This window comes from Myotis yumanensis, unplaced genomic scaffold (assembly GCF_028538775.1).
Source record: "Myotis yumanensis isolate MYYU_CA2020_CCGP unplaced genomic scaffold, mMyoYum1.0.hap1 SCAF_14, whole genome shotgun sequence".
NCBI lineage: Eukaryota > Metazoa > Chordata > Mammalia > Chiroptera > Vespertilionidae > Myotis > Myotis yumanensis.
In genome coordinates this window covers 36,319,056-36,335,294 of record NW_027223765.1, presented here as the reverse complement: position 1 = coordinate 36,335,294, position 16,239 = coordinate 36,319,056, and the positions used below count along the sequence as shown (strand labels likewise).

The 16,239-nt window shown below is 41.6% G+C and overlaps 1 protein-coding gene and 1 non-coding gene across 17 annotated transcripts in view; one reads left to right on the top strand and one right to left on the bottom strand.

The window, feature by feature from the left end:
• SETD5 (SET domain containing 5) overlaps window positions 1–9,771 on the top strand; it is an 83,333-nt gene extending 73,562 nt beyond the window's left edge. For all 16 annotated transcript variants that reach the window (XM_070390666.1, XM_070390677.1, XM_070390675.1 and 13 more), the window contains 5 exons: window positions 895–1,365; window positions 4,830–5,125; window positions 6,288–6,421; window positions 6,900–6,988; window positions 7,293–9,771. In XM_070390666.1, the coding sequence (XP_070246767.1) occupies window positions 895–1,365; window positions 4,830–5,125; window positions 6,288–6,421; window positions 6,900–6,988; window positions 7,293–7,901 (1,599 nt within the window). In that variant the 3' untranslated portion in view covers window positions 7,902–9,771. The remainder of the gene's footprint in view (window positions 1–894; window positions 1,366–4,829; window positions 5,126–6,287; window positions 6,422–6,899; window positions 6,989–7,292) is intronic.
• Window positions 9,772–15,098: 5,327 nt separating this feature from the next.
• On the bottom strand, window positions 15,099–15,202 carry LOC138992841 (U6 spliceosomal RNA). Its single transcript, XR_011468169.1, has one exon. It is a non-coding gene; the product is annotated as a U6 spliceosomal RNA (small nuclear RNA).
• Between the last annotated feature and the right edge of the window lie 1,037 nt (window positions 15,203–16,239).

Genomic DNA, 16,239 nt, shown 5'->3' with positions numbered 1-16,239 from the left:
ACAAGGAAAGTACAGTGTTCTCTCCTCAGGTGCTAAAGGTTCTAAGATAGCATATTTTGGAGGCTGACATGGTGTATTATCTGGGTTTCTGGAATCATTCTTTCTAGAGTTAGTTAGTTGACCTAGTGATGGAAAATCTTGGTGTTAGGAGGTAATGATAACCAAATAGTAGATGGGGCTTATTTTTGGCACATTTCAGCATTTTAGATATTCTGCAGTGATGGGCATTAGTGGTATTATGGTGTGTTGACATAGATTAGAGGATAAATAAGAATTGAGTGACCAGAAGGTTTTATGAGGAACGTATCTATTTAATAGTGAAAGTGAGTGAAGAACTGGTTGGTTGATGTCTTTGATGCCATTCTCCTTTACTGAACCAGTACCTTAAATACTTGACTTTCCATCTACTTTCTACTTTCTTTCAACTTTTTTCCTCCTTCCACCTTCCATCAATATTAACTTAGAAACGAATAACACCAGAAGCCAGTTATATAAGCCAGCTGGTCTCATCTCTGTAGCATACATGGGGCTCAGGTAAATCCCAAATTAATACTGCCAATCCCTTAATGTAGTGCAAGGTGATTCAGCAAACCTGATGAAAGGCTAAGCAGGCAAAGTAGTCACATTTGGCCAATTACCTAATTCTGATTTTTTCATTATTCTCCTCCAGAAAGATTTGAAAGTAATTTGGGAAAGGTGGGGGTTGTTTAGTGATCTGGCCTGTATACACTATTGCTACATGGGACTCACAGATGTTAATGGCATTCTCTCTTCTGCTTTCATCCCTTTTGTCTCTACTGTTCACCTGTGCCCCTTTTCCCTCCTTTCTTTTCTGCCCTTTGACTGTTTTCCTTCTCCCCTACCCCATGTCTCCATTGATTTTTATTCTTTCAGCTTTGTCACCGAAAAGACCTGGACTTGACAAAAGTAGGCTACCTTGACTCCAACACTAACAGCTGTGCTGACAGACCGTCCCTCATCAACTCAGCTCATTCTGACCTGGCTCCTCATCCCTCCATTGGGCTCACCTCTGAGACTGGCTTTCCCAGCAGGAATGGGGATGGACATCAGACCCTCGTGAGGAACTCGGACCAGGCATTTCGGACAGAGTTTAACTTAATGTATGCCTATTCCCCGTTGAACGCTATGCCTCGAGCAGATGGATTATATCGAGGGTCTCCTCTAGTAGGAGATAGGAAGCCTTTACATTTGGACGGGGGATATTGTTCCCCTGCAGAGGGGTTTCCCAGCAGATATGAACATGGTTTTATGAAAGAAGTCTCTCGTGGATCCATGTCACCTGGTGGTGAAAGGGCTTGTGAAGGAGTCCCATCTGCCCCCCAGAACCCACCACAGAGGAAAAAGGTAAGTTTCACACGATAGAGAGCACTAACAATAGATGTTTATGAAGTTACCACTATGTGTTCAGCACTGCTGTCAGTGTGAGGAAAACAAAGATAAGTAAGACACGGTCTCTGCCATGCCCAATAAAATACAGGCTGTTTTAATACAATTTGATAAATTTTGTAAATAATCAGCAAATTTAAATGCCTATCATGTATGTGCCATACACATAGTAGGCAGTTCAAAGAATAGAGCAGTGGAAAAGAATATTAGTAATTAGTTGTATTATTTAGCACTTCCCATGTTCTAGTCACTGTTAAGCTTTCTTAAGCACTTAATCCTCAAAATAATCCTGTAAGATAGGTAATTTCCCACTTTGCAGATGAGGAAACTAAGGCAAGTTGAGTGACTTGCACATGGTCACACAGCTAGTAAATGGAAGAGCCAGGATACTACCCAGGTCTGTTTGATTCTCAGTTGCATGCTCTTATTGCCATCATGCTATATTGCCTCCTAGGTTCTGCCCTAATGGGGGCTTATAGCAAGTGATAATTATATTAATAAGTAATTAATTATAATGGTGATGAATGCTTCAAAATAGTTGTTCAGTGGTGGGAACCTGGCTAGTCAGATCTGTGGAGGGTGCTTTAAGAACAAGCCAGAAGCTCTTGGCCAATTTGAAGGCTGGTGGAGTGAGAGATAACAGGTCACTGATGTAGTTGATCTTAGACAATAAGTAGGAATCAATCATCCAACAAATGAGGGCGAGAATGTAACAAAAGAGGGAGCAGAACAATTAATTATGTGACAAGTAATTATGGATGGGGTGGGATTGTAAACAGTTGAGTGTTGCCATGGTGTCAGAGAAGGGTGGGCAGAGTAAGGAGGAAAATCAAGAGAGATGGGCAGCCCTAACCGGTTTGGCTCAATGGATAGAGCGTCGGCCTGCGGACTCAAGGGTCCCAGGTTCGATTCTGGTCAAGGGCATGTACCTTGGTTTCAGGCACATACCCTGTAGGGAGTGTGCAGGAGGCAGCTTATCGATGTTTCTCTCTCATTGATGTTTCTAACTCTCTATCCCTCTCCCTTCCTCTCTGTAAGAAATCAATAAAATATTTTTTTTTTAAAAAAAGAGAGAGAGAGATGGGCAGAGCCAGGCTATAGAGCAGTGACGGTGAACCTATGACACGCATGTCAGAGGTGACACGCGACCTCATTTTTTTGGTTGATTTTTCTTTGTTAAATGGCATTTAAATATATAAAATATCAAAAATATAAGTCTTTGTTTTACTATGGTTGCAAATATCAAAAAATTTCTATGTGACGCAGCAATAGAGTTAAGTTAGTGTTTTTCAAAATGCTGACATGCCGACCTCAAAAGGTTCGCCATCACTGCTATCGAGAGTTGTCTTTTATATCAGTGATTTTTCAACTAAGGGCATTTGGATATGCATGGGAGTATTTGGGGGTTGGCACAGCAACTTTTATTTATTGGGAAGGGCTAGAGAAGCTAGATGCTCTGTGTGTGTGACAGTCTCACATAATTTCAAAATATCTGTAGTACTATTGGTAAAATGTAGCTTAGTGACTTTTTACATTTACGTTAAAATAAAATACATTACCAAAAATTATTAACTCCTTTCCAAGATTATGTATGAAAAATGCATATGTAAAATTTATCTTAGTTTGAGTTTTGTTATATTTTACATTGGGACAAAAAATGAGAACCCTAAGAAGATAGAAGGAGAAAACAGTGGCAGATAATTTGGAATAAAACAGCAATGGATTTTGAAAACTGTTGCATGAACAGCATTGTCTATCAGGAACAAAAATGGAAATAGACTTTGGATTTCTGGTTTCATTATGTGCAAAAGTGATAGAAATCATGATTTATTTCAGAATTATTGCTGAGCACCTGCTATTGGCCAAGTTCTATGCTGGATGTTAAAGATAAAAAAACAAATAGCCCTAACCGGTTTGGCTGAGTGGATAGAGCATCGGCCTGCGGACTCAAGGGTCCCGGGTTCGATTCCGGTCAAGGGCATGTACCTTGGTTGTGGGCACATCCCCAGTGGGGAGTGTGCAGGAGGCAGCTAATCGATGTTTCTAACTCTCTATCCCTCTCCCTTCCTCTCTGTAAAAAATCAATAAAATATATTTAAAAAATAAAATAAAAAATAAACTTGGTCTTTGCCCTGGTAGACCATACAGTTTAGTGGGGAAACAAGCAACACATTGTAACAGACTACCAGCAGTGTAAGCACAATGCACTGTAGCAGCACAGAGAAGGTATGCCAGGCGGGGCAAGGAGAGGATTGTGTTGTGGTGGTCGGAAAGAATGAGGCAGATGAGCGATGAGATGGGGAGAAATTTCCAAGTCTGTATAGGTTTAATAGAGCTGACTTGCTACTATAAGAAGTGAAATCATTTTTTTTCTCCTTTTATACTAGTTTCTCTATGTGTATGACAAACATTAATGAATCTCTTGAGTGTATCTTGGAAAATTAAGCACATTTAAGAACCCTGAAGAATTGGGTTTTTCTTCTGTTTGGGGGTATTTTATTTTCCTCTTTTTAAAAATATTTTTCTGGCATTTTAAAAATTAATTTATTTTTTCATGTATTTTTATTGATTTTACAGAGGGGGAGAGAGAGAGAGAGAAAGAGAGAGAGAGAAAGAGAAAGAGAAACATCAATAATGAGAATCATTGATTGGCCGCCTCCTGCACTCCCCACACTGAGGATCGAGCCCCCAACCCAGGCATGAGCCCTGCCCAGGAATCAAACCATGACCTCCTGGTTCATAGGTCAACGCTCAACCACTGAGCCACACTGGCCAGGCTTCTCTCTTTTTTTAAACAGCTATCTCTAAGGATTTCTAAGGCATTAAAAAAAGTTATCGGCGCCCTGGCCGGTTTGGCTCAGTGGATAGACCGTCGGCCTGCGGACTCAAGGGTCCCAGGTTCGATTCCGGTCAAGAGCCATGTACCTTGGTTGCGGGCACATCCCCAGTGAGGGGTGTGCAGGAACCAGCTGATCGGTGTTTCTCTCTCATCGGTGTTTTTAACTCTCTATTCCTCTCCCTTCCTCTCTGTGAAAAATCAATAAAATATATTTAAAAAAAAAAAAAAGTTATCGGAATCACCTGGAAAACTTTTTCAAACTACATAAGCTCCCAACTCTCTTCCCTCCCTTTTCTAGGAGCTACTGATGTTGCAGGTAACTATGATAGCACTATAATCTCACAAGTTTTTCTGAAGGCAGAAAAAATGTTGAGTTCTACTAGTGAATACCAGTCCTCAAAAATATTATTGCCTGGTGTCTTCTTTTCTCCTTACCAGATCTGCATCATACCTGACGAAAGTTGCCAATGTTGGTGCCTGCTTTGTTTGCATGGCTTGCTGATGGTTTATAGGGGTCTATATTTCCCCATTGCTGCTGATCCACTAACAATGTCTAGAGTCCTGTTTGTTATTTCCTTCCTAGGTATCCCTGCTGGAGTACCGCAAACGGAAACAGGAAGCCAAGGAGAATTCTGGTGGGAGCGGTGACTCTGCACAGAGCAAAAGCAAGTCTGCAGGAGCTGGGCAAGGCAGCAGTAACTCACTTTCTGACACTGGTGCCCACAGTGTGCAGGGATCCTCAGCCCGAACCCCGTCTTCCCCTCACAAAAAGTTCTCCCCATCTCATTCCTCTCTGTCCCATTTGGAGGCGGTAAGCCCATCTGATTCCAGAGGCACTTCATCTCACTGCAGACCACAAGAGAATATCAGCAGTAGGTGGTAAGTTGATATTTGATGCTTTAATAATTAAATGAATTGTTCCCAGTTTTATCTAAAATGTATGGGAACACTTACCTGAGAAAGCAAGACAACAGTACCCTCTGTCCTGTTCAGCTGATTAAATAATATCAGCCAGAACCACCACCACCACCACCCCCCAGCTTTATAAAAGCAAACAATTGCCACCGATCCTGTGGTACACCACTTTGAACTGCATACAGTATAGTATTTGCTGGGCCCTAACACTGCCTCTTATGTTATCTCATTTCATATGAAAGGTAAATCAGGAGTTCAGCTCAGTTCCACTTTAAATTGACAACAGAAGTCTCAATTCCACACAGCTAGCAGAGAGATAAGACATATTCTGAAAGGACTTGTCTGGCTTAGGGGAGACCACAAATAACTAATACTAATGGCAAGTACTTGAGTATCCCAGATGAGTGAAATAGAGGATGAGGCAGTTCAGTGATCTTGAACTGAAGAAATGAAATCTGGGCAAGAAGAGTGGGGCTCAAATAAATAATGTTTATTAATCTATGAAACCTGTATTAGATACTACATGTTTATTTAATAAACATGTATTAAATACTACATGTGCCAGGCACATGACTTCACAGGAGAGAAAACTTAGCATTTCAAAATGGGTGTTGAGCACACTCTCCCTTTTGGGAGCGTGCCCATGACTTTCCCTTCCCCCAGGTTTGTCACCTCTGCCTTTCTCTCTCCTAAGCTCCAAGGGCCCTTCTTTTGCCTCTGTAACTTGTGCCCTGAGCCCATTTCTTCTGTGGCTCGCTTTTACTACCTCTGTAACTTTCTAAATAAACTTTCTCTTATAATTTGGGGGGGGGGGGGGGTGTTGGTTAAAAGAAGTAGACATCTTAAATTTACTTTTTCCTTAATTGCTTTTTTTTTTAACATCAAGATTGAATGTAATTTTTTAAAATTTTTTTATTGTGCTTTTTCTTTAAAAGTCTTTTTTCTTTTGTGCCTGACATAGTTTGAGGCAGAGAAAACATCTTGTTTTAAATTGGTGAAGAAAATGATGTGTAAGAAGATGTTTTTTAAGTGACTATGTTGTACAACCTTTGTCAGAGATTCAGATGTTCCAGACCCTTGATTGTGAAGTCCTGCGGCATAAACTTGCACCCTGTTGCCTTCACAGGATGGTTCCCACATCAGTAGAACGACTCCGAGAAGGAGGGAGCATCCCCAAAGTCCTCCGAAGCAGTGTGAGGGTGGCCCAAAAAGGAGAGCCTTCTCCCACATGGGAGAGTAACATCACAGAGAAAGACTCAGGTAAGCCTATGGCTTTGTGCTGCCAACCAGTTCAGGGACGTGTGACCAGGCTCCATACGTTTCATAACAAATGCTAGGCTGAGGTGAGTCAGCTTCTTATGTGGTTGGGCTTCATTGTATGCACGGTTCCAGCTTGGTTTGCTTCTACTCTTTTGGGCTACAGCATTCTTAAGATCTACCATTGCTTTCTCTCTGTCTGCTTTTTTTTTCCCCCAAGGGATACCTTTTGGTAACTCATCTGTCGAAAGGCCTGGAAATCTACCCTGTTGGAGGATGAAGAGAAAGGAGACAGGAGTCAGATCAGGCATTTAAGACATAGCCCATAATTAACCACTCCGTTTGCCCTTGTCGCTTGCTGCACTCACCTTATTTGACAGAAAGAGAGCAGCATGGATTAGTGATGGCATTGGTGATTGCAATAAACAATGGCTATTTCTCACTTTCTAAGAAGCCAGGTTGATTTTATATTACATTCCAGACCCTGCAGATGGAGAAGGCCCAGAGACACTGAGCTCAGCACTCTCAAAAGGAGCGGCCGTTTACAGCCCTTCCAGATACAGCTACCAGGTGAGGCGAAAAATTGCTCATCTCTGGGCATAGGAATATGTTCTGGATGCCAGTGTTTTGAGATGCCATCTTTGTATAGTTTCAGCAGCCTTAGAAATAAGCCATCATCTGCTCACCTTCGGGTAATCAAATCATTACAGAAAAATAAAGTGATCAGAGATAGCCATTTTACTATCTTTGGTATTCTAAAAAGAACAGTAGTTAAGATGAAGAAAAAGTAGGGTGTTTTTAATATTCACAAACCTAAATGGCTTAAATAGGGACTTTTTCACCTCTTTATCCTTTTCTTCCCAACTCTTTCTAGCTCCTGCAGTGTGATAGTCCACGGACAGAATCACAAAGCCTACTTCAACAAAGTTCCTCCCCCTTTCGAGGACATCCCACCCAATCTCCAGGATACAGTTATCGAACTACTGCACTGAGACCTGGAAACCCCCCCTCTCACGGTTCTTCAGAATCCTCCCTCTCCTCTACGTCCTATTCCAGCCCCGCCCACCCTGTGTCCACAGACTCATTGGCCTCATTTACGGGGACCCCAGGGTATTACAGCAGCCAGCCACATTCTGGAAACAGCACGGGCAGCAGTCTTCCAAGGAGGAGCTGCCCTTCGAGTGCTGCTAGCCCTACCCCGCAGGGGCCCTCAGACTCACCGACCTCAGACTCGGTTTCCCAGTCCAGCACAGGAACTCTGAGTTCCACCTCCTTTCCTCAGAACTCTAGGTCGTCATTGCCATCAGACTTACGGACTATCAGTCTGCCCAGTGCTGGGCAGTCCACTGCCTACCAGGCCTCCAGGGTATCTGCGGTTTCCAATTCACAGCACTACCCGCACCGTGGGAGTGGGAGTGTGCACCAGTACCGACTCCAGCCATTGCAAGGGTCGGGAGTCAAGACTCAGACAGGACTTTCCTAGGGCTTCTGGATTTGGGCAAACCGAACTGAATGAGCCCATAGCTGCTTCCTTCCAGCTGCCTCTGGAACCTAGGCCAAGCAGATTGCTGGGGAAGGGGGTACAAGGTGCCAGAGGATTGGGTCTGGTCGACAAGAAACAAGACTTGTGGTCACAACAGGCTCAGGCCTTGAAGAAAGATGTAAATCTTGTCTGAAGCAGAGACTATAAAGAAGTTTCTCCCTGCTGTTAAGGGTACATTGTTGACAAGCAAATGGTGTTTCGGTTAGTAACGGTTCTAAGTGCAATGAGTTGTGTTGAAGCCTCCGTCTCCCATCCTTGCCTGTAGCCTGTAGTCACTTGTGCAGTGAGGACATCTTTTTAAATCCAAAAGTTTTCTTTTCAAAGAAAAAAAAATGTGAAAAGAGCCAATCTCCAAACCCCAAGCCATCTAATAGTGTTAGGGTTTTATGCACTTAAAAAAAAAAGGTAGGTATGTAAATGTTCACCGGAAGACAACCATTCCAAAAGCAGATATCCAGCCAAGATGTGTCCACCAAGGATATTCCTACCTTTGTCTTTAAATCACCGAGAAATAGGCAGGGATAGTGAAGCTTGGAATGTGCTCTAAGGGATGCCTGGCTCTCTGAAGAAAAGCTTGTGGTCAATCCTTGATTATTCAGGAGCAGATTAACCTAGTAGATTGTCTGATCCCCCAGCTGTTACCATCCCACTCCCCTTCCCCAAGCTATTTCACAGCTCAGTAACCCATGAAGTAATAGGTAAAGGAAAGAGGAATGATAAGTGAGGTGGGCCAATTGCTATTTATCAGCTGTTGGCAATAAATTTACTTAGGAAGGATCCCAGATGGTTTGGGAATTCTTTGAATTTTATTTTTTCTACTCCCAATTAATCAGGAGTTGACGATCCCATGAGTAGGACCGCCTCCGTGATTGGGGAGCATGCACTCGTGACTGCAGGGTAAGAGTGGAAAGATGTGTGGAGTGGTGCCGACAGGACTGTGATTGTGTGTGGGCATGTTCCACATTTCTTTGGGGGATGCTTATTTGAGAGTGGCCTGGGTGAGACAGTTAGAAAGCCACCCACGCACCTAACACTGTTCTGGATGAGAGACAAGAGCAGACTGGCTTCTCCCCATCAGTGCATTGTGCCTGCTGTACACCCCTGGAGGAGCCCTGGAGCCAGCCCAGGTGGGGTACACAATCTTTTTAAATTCCATACGGTTGCCAGCTTATTTCTTTCACTTGTTTACTGTAATATCCGGCGTGTTTTTATTTATCTAATTTTGTATTCAGTTATAACCATGGTAGGGGTAGCAGATCTATGACAGGTGTAATCCCTGGTGCTGCAGTGGACCTTACTTCTTTTCTTTTGGACAAGATAATACTGTGAGTCTCCCTCCTTCCTTCCCTCCAGTTTGTTTGTTGTTGTTTTGTTGTTTGCCCAGCCTCTTCCGTCCCCTTCCTTCTACCCTTCCTACAACTATCATATGCACAGTCTTCTCTCTTTGTGTGTGACTGTTACAAAATTTCATTTTTTCACAATTGAAATCAGGTGTTTGCTCAAATGAGGGGAGATTTTTCTTTTTAATGCTGACAACTCAGCAGAATACTTTTCTTTTTATTGTTTCCCCCACAAACCCATCAGTCTGGGAGAGCCTTGGGAGTGGAAATCATGTGGCCTGGGATGCTGGTTTCTTTGTATATTATATAAAACGTATGTAAATGTCTCTCCATTTGGGCTGGGGTTTGCATTCTCTCCTTGGCTGTTAACCAAGGGGAGAGGCCAGCAGGCAGGCAGCCCTCACCCTGCCTGGCACGTGCAGAGACCCCAGCCACTCTGTGTGGGCAGGGTGCTGTCAAGACCAGACCTCTGGGGGGGATGGGGGCGGGGGGTGGGGGGAACTCTTGGAAGGGAAGAAGTATCACTTCTTTCTCAAGTGGAGTGTTTACACCTTGATGTAACATTTGAACTTTCACAAGAGATGTAATAATTTTGATAATAAAATTCTTAACCATAATAATCATAAAGTTGATAACTTCTTTGTCCAGTTCTGTGACCTTGCCTTGCCATATTTTCCTGTTTCCTTACCTGAAGAGGGCAAGGTGTACCCACGTTCAGAAGGATGTGCTCTTGGTGGAGTTGTGCCCATAGTGAGGCCAGGAATATGGATTGGTCTTATTTCTGCCTTTTATTATGATTACGGGCAGGTCAGTCTGCAGCAGTGGAACTGGGCATTGCAAACTGACTTGAAGCAGACTAGAGTTCCTGACCTTGGCCTTAACCTTATTCATTCAGCAACGATTTATTGGCCTCGTTCTTTTCTATTAAATAATTTCAGGCATTGTTTTTGGTGGTGGGTTTATGTGATTTAAATGGGACATTGAGGAAGGCAGATTAAAAATCTCTGCTTTCAAGGTGCTTACACTGTAGAGCAGGGTGAGAACTAAACCAGTCCATAATTTCAAGTAGTCATTACCATGTTATTGTTTCACAGCTGTTACATAACTAGGGAGGTTGAGGGTTCACTCTAAATTGGTAGATCAGAGAAGCTTCTAAGAAGGTGCCATTTAAGCTGAGACCTCAGTGGTAAGGAAGCGGTCATGGGATAAGAATAAAGATCTTTCCTGGGGCGTTAAACAGCAGGTACAAAGCTTCTGAGCAAGAATCTGTGGTTAGGATATAGTGAATGACCAGGGCAGGGAAGCGCGGTGGTAGATACCCAGGAAGATAGGCGTTGGGTCGTATGGTACAGTGGTCAGCAAACTGGCCTTTCTCTGAAGGGCCACATAATATAGTTAGGCTTTATAAGCCATGTGGTCGCTGTCACAACTATTCAGCTCTGCCATTGCAGCACAAAAACAGCCATAGGCAGTACATGGCTGTGCTCCAGTAAGACTGTATTTACAGAAATATGTGGCTGGTCAGATTTGCTGAGACCTGAGGTACAGCCTGTGGGTTTAGTTTAAAGAATCTGATTCTAAGTACAGTGGGAAAGTCATTGCAGAATATTAAGCAGAGAGATGACATAGTCTAATTTATGTTTTATTGGTTGGTTAGTTTTTTTAAATTACTCTGATTGTTTCGATCCAATTGGGAGAGAGATGAATAGGTGCCAGGAAACCAGTTTGGAAGCTATAGCAATTATTTAGGCAAGCAACAATACAGTGATGGCTTCTATTAAGATAGTAATAACAGCCATAACCAGTTTGGCTCAGTGGATAGAGCGTCAGCCTGCGGACTGAAGGGTCCCAGGTTTGATTCCGGTCAAGGGCGTGTACCTTGGTTGTGGGCACATCCCCAGTAGGGGGTGTGCAGGAGGCAGCTGATCAATGTTTCTCTCTCATCCCTCTTTCTAACTCTCTATCCCTCTTCCTTCCTCTCTGTAAAAAAATCAATAAAATATATATTTTTTTAAAAACTAATAACAGGGATAAGGAGAAGTACTTGGAATCAGGGCATGTTTTGCAAGTAAACAGCAGTGCTTGCTGATGGATTGCTATAACAGTATTATACTGTTTGACAAATATTTACTGAAACCTATGATACACTACCACTTTGCTAAGCATATAAGGGATTCAAAAATAGAGAAAATGCTATTCATTTCTTTAAAGAACTTAGGAGGTAACCAGTTGGAGACAGAATAAAAATTACCTTTTTTGAAGGCCTTTCCAAAATGCCTGTAGGAATACTTAGTAATCTTATAACAGCCACAACTGAATTCTGCCCGGGGTGAAAAAAATAGGTTCATGGTCTTTAAGAAGTATTTCCATATATAGTGCCTTTTTAAAATATATATATATATATATTTTTTTTTTTTATTGATTTCAGAGAGGAAGGGAGAGGGAAAGAGAAATAGAGATAGAAACATCAATAATGAGAGGTAATCATTGATCTGCCTCCCACATGCCCCCTACTGGGGATGGAGGCTTAAACCCAGGCATGTACCCTGACCTGGAATCCAACCATGACCTCCTGATTCATAGGTCAACGCTCAACTACTGAGCCACTCTAGCTGGGCCATATATAGTGTCTTATTTGGTCTCATAATTCTGAGAAGGAAGCAAGTCAGATGCTAGAATTTTTTTTTTTTAATATATTTCATTGAATTTTTTACAGAGAGGAAGGGAGAGGAAGAGAGAGTCAGAAACATCGATGAGAGAGAAACACCGATCAGCTGCCTCCTGCACACCTCCCACTGGGGATGTGCCCACAACCAAGGCACATGCCCCTGACCGGAATCTAACCTGGGACCCTTCAGTCCGCAGGCCAACGCTCTATCCCCTGAGCCAAACCGGTTAGGGCAAGATGCTAGAATTTAAAGATGGGAAATTGAGACCTGGTTCAATATTCCAGCTATACCACAGGACTTAAGCTCATCTGATTATTGCCAGAATTGGAAGGTTCTGTTCCATAATTATTTACTAAATCCCTACTGCGTGCCAGGCATGCCTATTAGGAATTAGTATGTTTGCTATTGTTATCAAGTACCTACTCTATTACTAGGTACTGTGGTTTTGATATGGTATAAATGTAAGAAGCTGAACAGTATTAAACTAGTGCAATGGTGCATCTTATTTATGGCTTTCCAGTTTGTCAGACTCCTCTTCCATTTATGCCATCGGCTAGCTCATTCAAACTTAATGTATAAGGTAGGTATTATCTCTGTTTTATAAGATGTTAATGAATTTTAAAAAATACAACTTGTCCAAGATGTGTCTCTTCTAAATGGCAGATCCAAACTGACAGTTTTGGAAATTTTGCAGTTTATCCAGGAAAAAATAGAGAAATGCTATGAATCTGTGCCTAGAAGTCACTTAACTAGCTGAAAAAGTATGTTGTACCCTTTTCTACCTTGTAAACAGCAGTCAGTGTGAGGGTCACCCTGAAGAAAAAAAGTACACCATTGTCCAAATGAAGTGGTCCATTTGCTTTGAAACTACATATATTACTAGTATAAAGTCATCAGCCAGAGCTGGGACAGCCTCTTTAATCTTCTGTGAAGCTCAGGGAGATGAGAGGGGTTTGCCAAAGTTCTTAATATATATATACCCTGTGCTCAAGGTTGATAAAGACAACACCTTAGAGAAAAGCATAGTCATTGAAGAAGATGGTGTTCCCCTTTAACTTTTACCTGTTTCTATTTTCAGAACTTAACCTGGAAGTGATTCTGAGATAATATTGTTTTGAATATTTCTCAAATCCTTAATAAAAGTGCACAGAGCGGCCATGGTAGCAAAACAAAACCTTGGGCAACATTACAGGAAAACTAAGTATCCCCCATGAGCCCCAAAATAAGGTATGTAGAAATAAACCACCAATAGCCACAAGACTTTCATGGTATCACCTGTTCCAGAAGAAGCAATGGAGCATCTGATGCATCTCAACTCCAGAACAAGTTCTCACTTGGAAGTTCAGTGAGCCAATTTGAGAACTACAGCCAAAATTGGGAGAGGTTTTCAGTGGGTACCAAGGAAGCTTGGTTTTAAGCCAAGGGGCTGGATCAGTCTGAGCTCAAAAAACTTCTAACCAGCAAAGCCCCCACGGACAGAGCTCCACATTGAAAGATACTCTTAACAGATTCTAAATTTATCAGGACAGTCCAAATAAAGATAGGGTTGGGGGATCACACTCACTGAATAGAGTGAAACTAGGATTTTTCCATTAGATCCAGGATGTATTTTCTTCCTGGGAATAAGTTATTTAATATATTTATTAAATATTTATTAACTCCTAAAAGAAACAGTTATAAAGTCCTATTCTGTGCTGAGTTCAAACAGCTGTTTTTTTGTCATTTCATATTTTAATATTTTACACACAAAAAGTACTGTAGAAACTTGAAACTAGAAAAACTCATAAATCGTGTTTCCTTAAAAATGAAGAAAAACTAACATAAACATGCTTAACAGAAAGGATCAAAGTCAAATGCCCAAGAATGCAGAATAATATCCCCACAGACAATAAAGACATGTAGATAAAGTGGCACATCTCCAAAACTAGGAAGGAGTCCCAACCTGATAAAGAGTCACTACAAAAAAACCTATAGCTAATATCCTACTTAATCAAGAGAGACTAGAAGCTTTGACACTAAGACCAGGAATGAGGCAAGAATGTTCACTCTCTTACAACATTTGTACTGGAAGTCCTTGCTAATGCAACAGAACAAGAAAGGGAAATAACTACACAGATTGGGAAGGAAGAAATGAAACTGGCTTTGTTCACAAGTGACCTATTTGTCTTGTAGGAAATCCAAAAGAATTTAAAAAACCTTGTACAACTAGCGTGCTAATAGCAGGTTGTAGAATACAAGGTTAATATACAAATGTCAACCACTTTTCTATATATCAACAAATGGAATTTGAGAATTACAACATTTACATTAGCACCCAAAAGAAGTAAACAAATCTAACAAAGTATGTACAAGAACTCTATGGGGGAAAACTATAAAACTGATGAAAGAAGAACTAAAAAAACGGATATTCCATGGTCATGGATAGGAAGACTCATTGTTAGGATATCAGTCCAATACAATATTAAAAAAGAAGAGCAAAGTCAGGACTAACACTGTCTGACTTCAATAATTAATATAAAGCTACAGTAATCAAGACAGTGTAGTATTGAAATAAGAACAGAAAGAGATCAATGGAATAGGATACAATGCCCAGAAATTGACTCATACAAACATAGCTGATATTTCACAAGCAGAGGCAATACAGACATCCTTCACAAAATTTAACAAAATGGATCATAGGCCTAAATGTAAAAAAACGAAACTATGAAACACCCAGAAAACAGAAGAAAATCTTAAAAAACCATGAGTTTGACAATGACTTTTTAGTTGCAACACTAAAGCCATCATCCATGAAAGATAATTGATAAGCTGGACTTGGTTAAAATTCTGCAGAAGACACTATCAAGAAAATGAGAAGATAAACCATAGACTAGAAGAAAATATTTGCAAAAGATATATCTGATAAAGAATTCTTAAAACCCAACAATAAAACAATCTAAAGCAATCTACAGATTCAATGCAATCCTATCAAGATTTGTCGTTTTCTTTACAGAAATAGAACAAAAGCTATATTATAGAGCTATAGTAATCAAAACAGTATGGCATTGGCTTAAAAACAGACACATAGATCAGTACAACAGAATAGAGAGCCCAGAAATAAACCCATGCATACATGGTCAATTAATTGGGGGAGAAGGGAGTGCTTCATGAATTTGTGTGTCATCGTTGCGCAGGGACCATGCTAATCTTCTCTGTATCGTTCCAATCATATAATAAAAGGCTAATATGCAAATCGACTGAATGGTGGAATGACCAGTCACTATGACATGCACTGGCCACCAGGGGGCAGATGTTCAATGCAGGAGCTGCCCCCTGGTGGTCATTGCGCTCCCACAGGGGGAGCACCGCTCAGCCAGAAGCCCTGAGCCAGCTCACGGCTGACAAGCGCAGTGGCAGTGGTGGGAACCTCTCCCACCTCCATGGCAGCACTAAGGATGTCCAACTAATGGCTTAGGCCCGCTCCCCAGTTGGAGCGGGCCTAAGCCATCAGTCAGACATCCCCCAAGGGCTCCCGGACTACCAGAGGGTGCAGGCTGGGCTGAGGGCCCATCACCTCCCCCTCCCCCCCGAGTTCACAAATTTCGTGTCCTGGGCCTCTAGTTTTAGTATATGTGCTGCCAAAGCAAGCACTTTGGTCAATTAATTTTTGACAAAAGTGCTAAGAATATACAATGGTGCTGGAAAAACTGGACTGCCACATGCAGAATAAGGCTGGGCCACTTATCTAACACCACATACAAAAATTAACTCAAAATGGATTAAGGACTGAAACCATAAAACTAGAAGAAAACCTAGGTGGTAAGCTCTGTGACACCAGTCTTGGTGCTGATTTTGTGAATTTTTCATCAAAGGCAAAGGAAACAAAAGCAAAAATAAACAAGTGAGACTACATCAAACTAAAAAGCTGCACAGCAAATGAAACTCAACAAAATGAAAAGGCAACCTATGGAATGGGAGAAAATGCTTGCAAATCATATATCTGATGATAAAGGGTTAATATCCAAAATATATAAAAACTCATACTAAGCAAAAAATTTTTCAATTTAAAGTTGATAGAGGATATGAACAGACATTTTTCCGAAGAAGACAGAGACAGTCAACAGATACATTAAAAAGTCTCAACTTGCCCTAGCTGGTTTGGCTCAGTGGGTAAAGCATGGGTCTGCGGAATGAAGGGTCCCGGATTCAATTCCAGTCAAGGGCACATACCTGGGTTGCAGCTCAATACCCAGTAGGGGGCATGCAGGAGGCAGCTGATCAACTGATGTT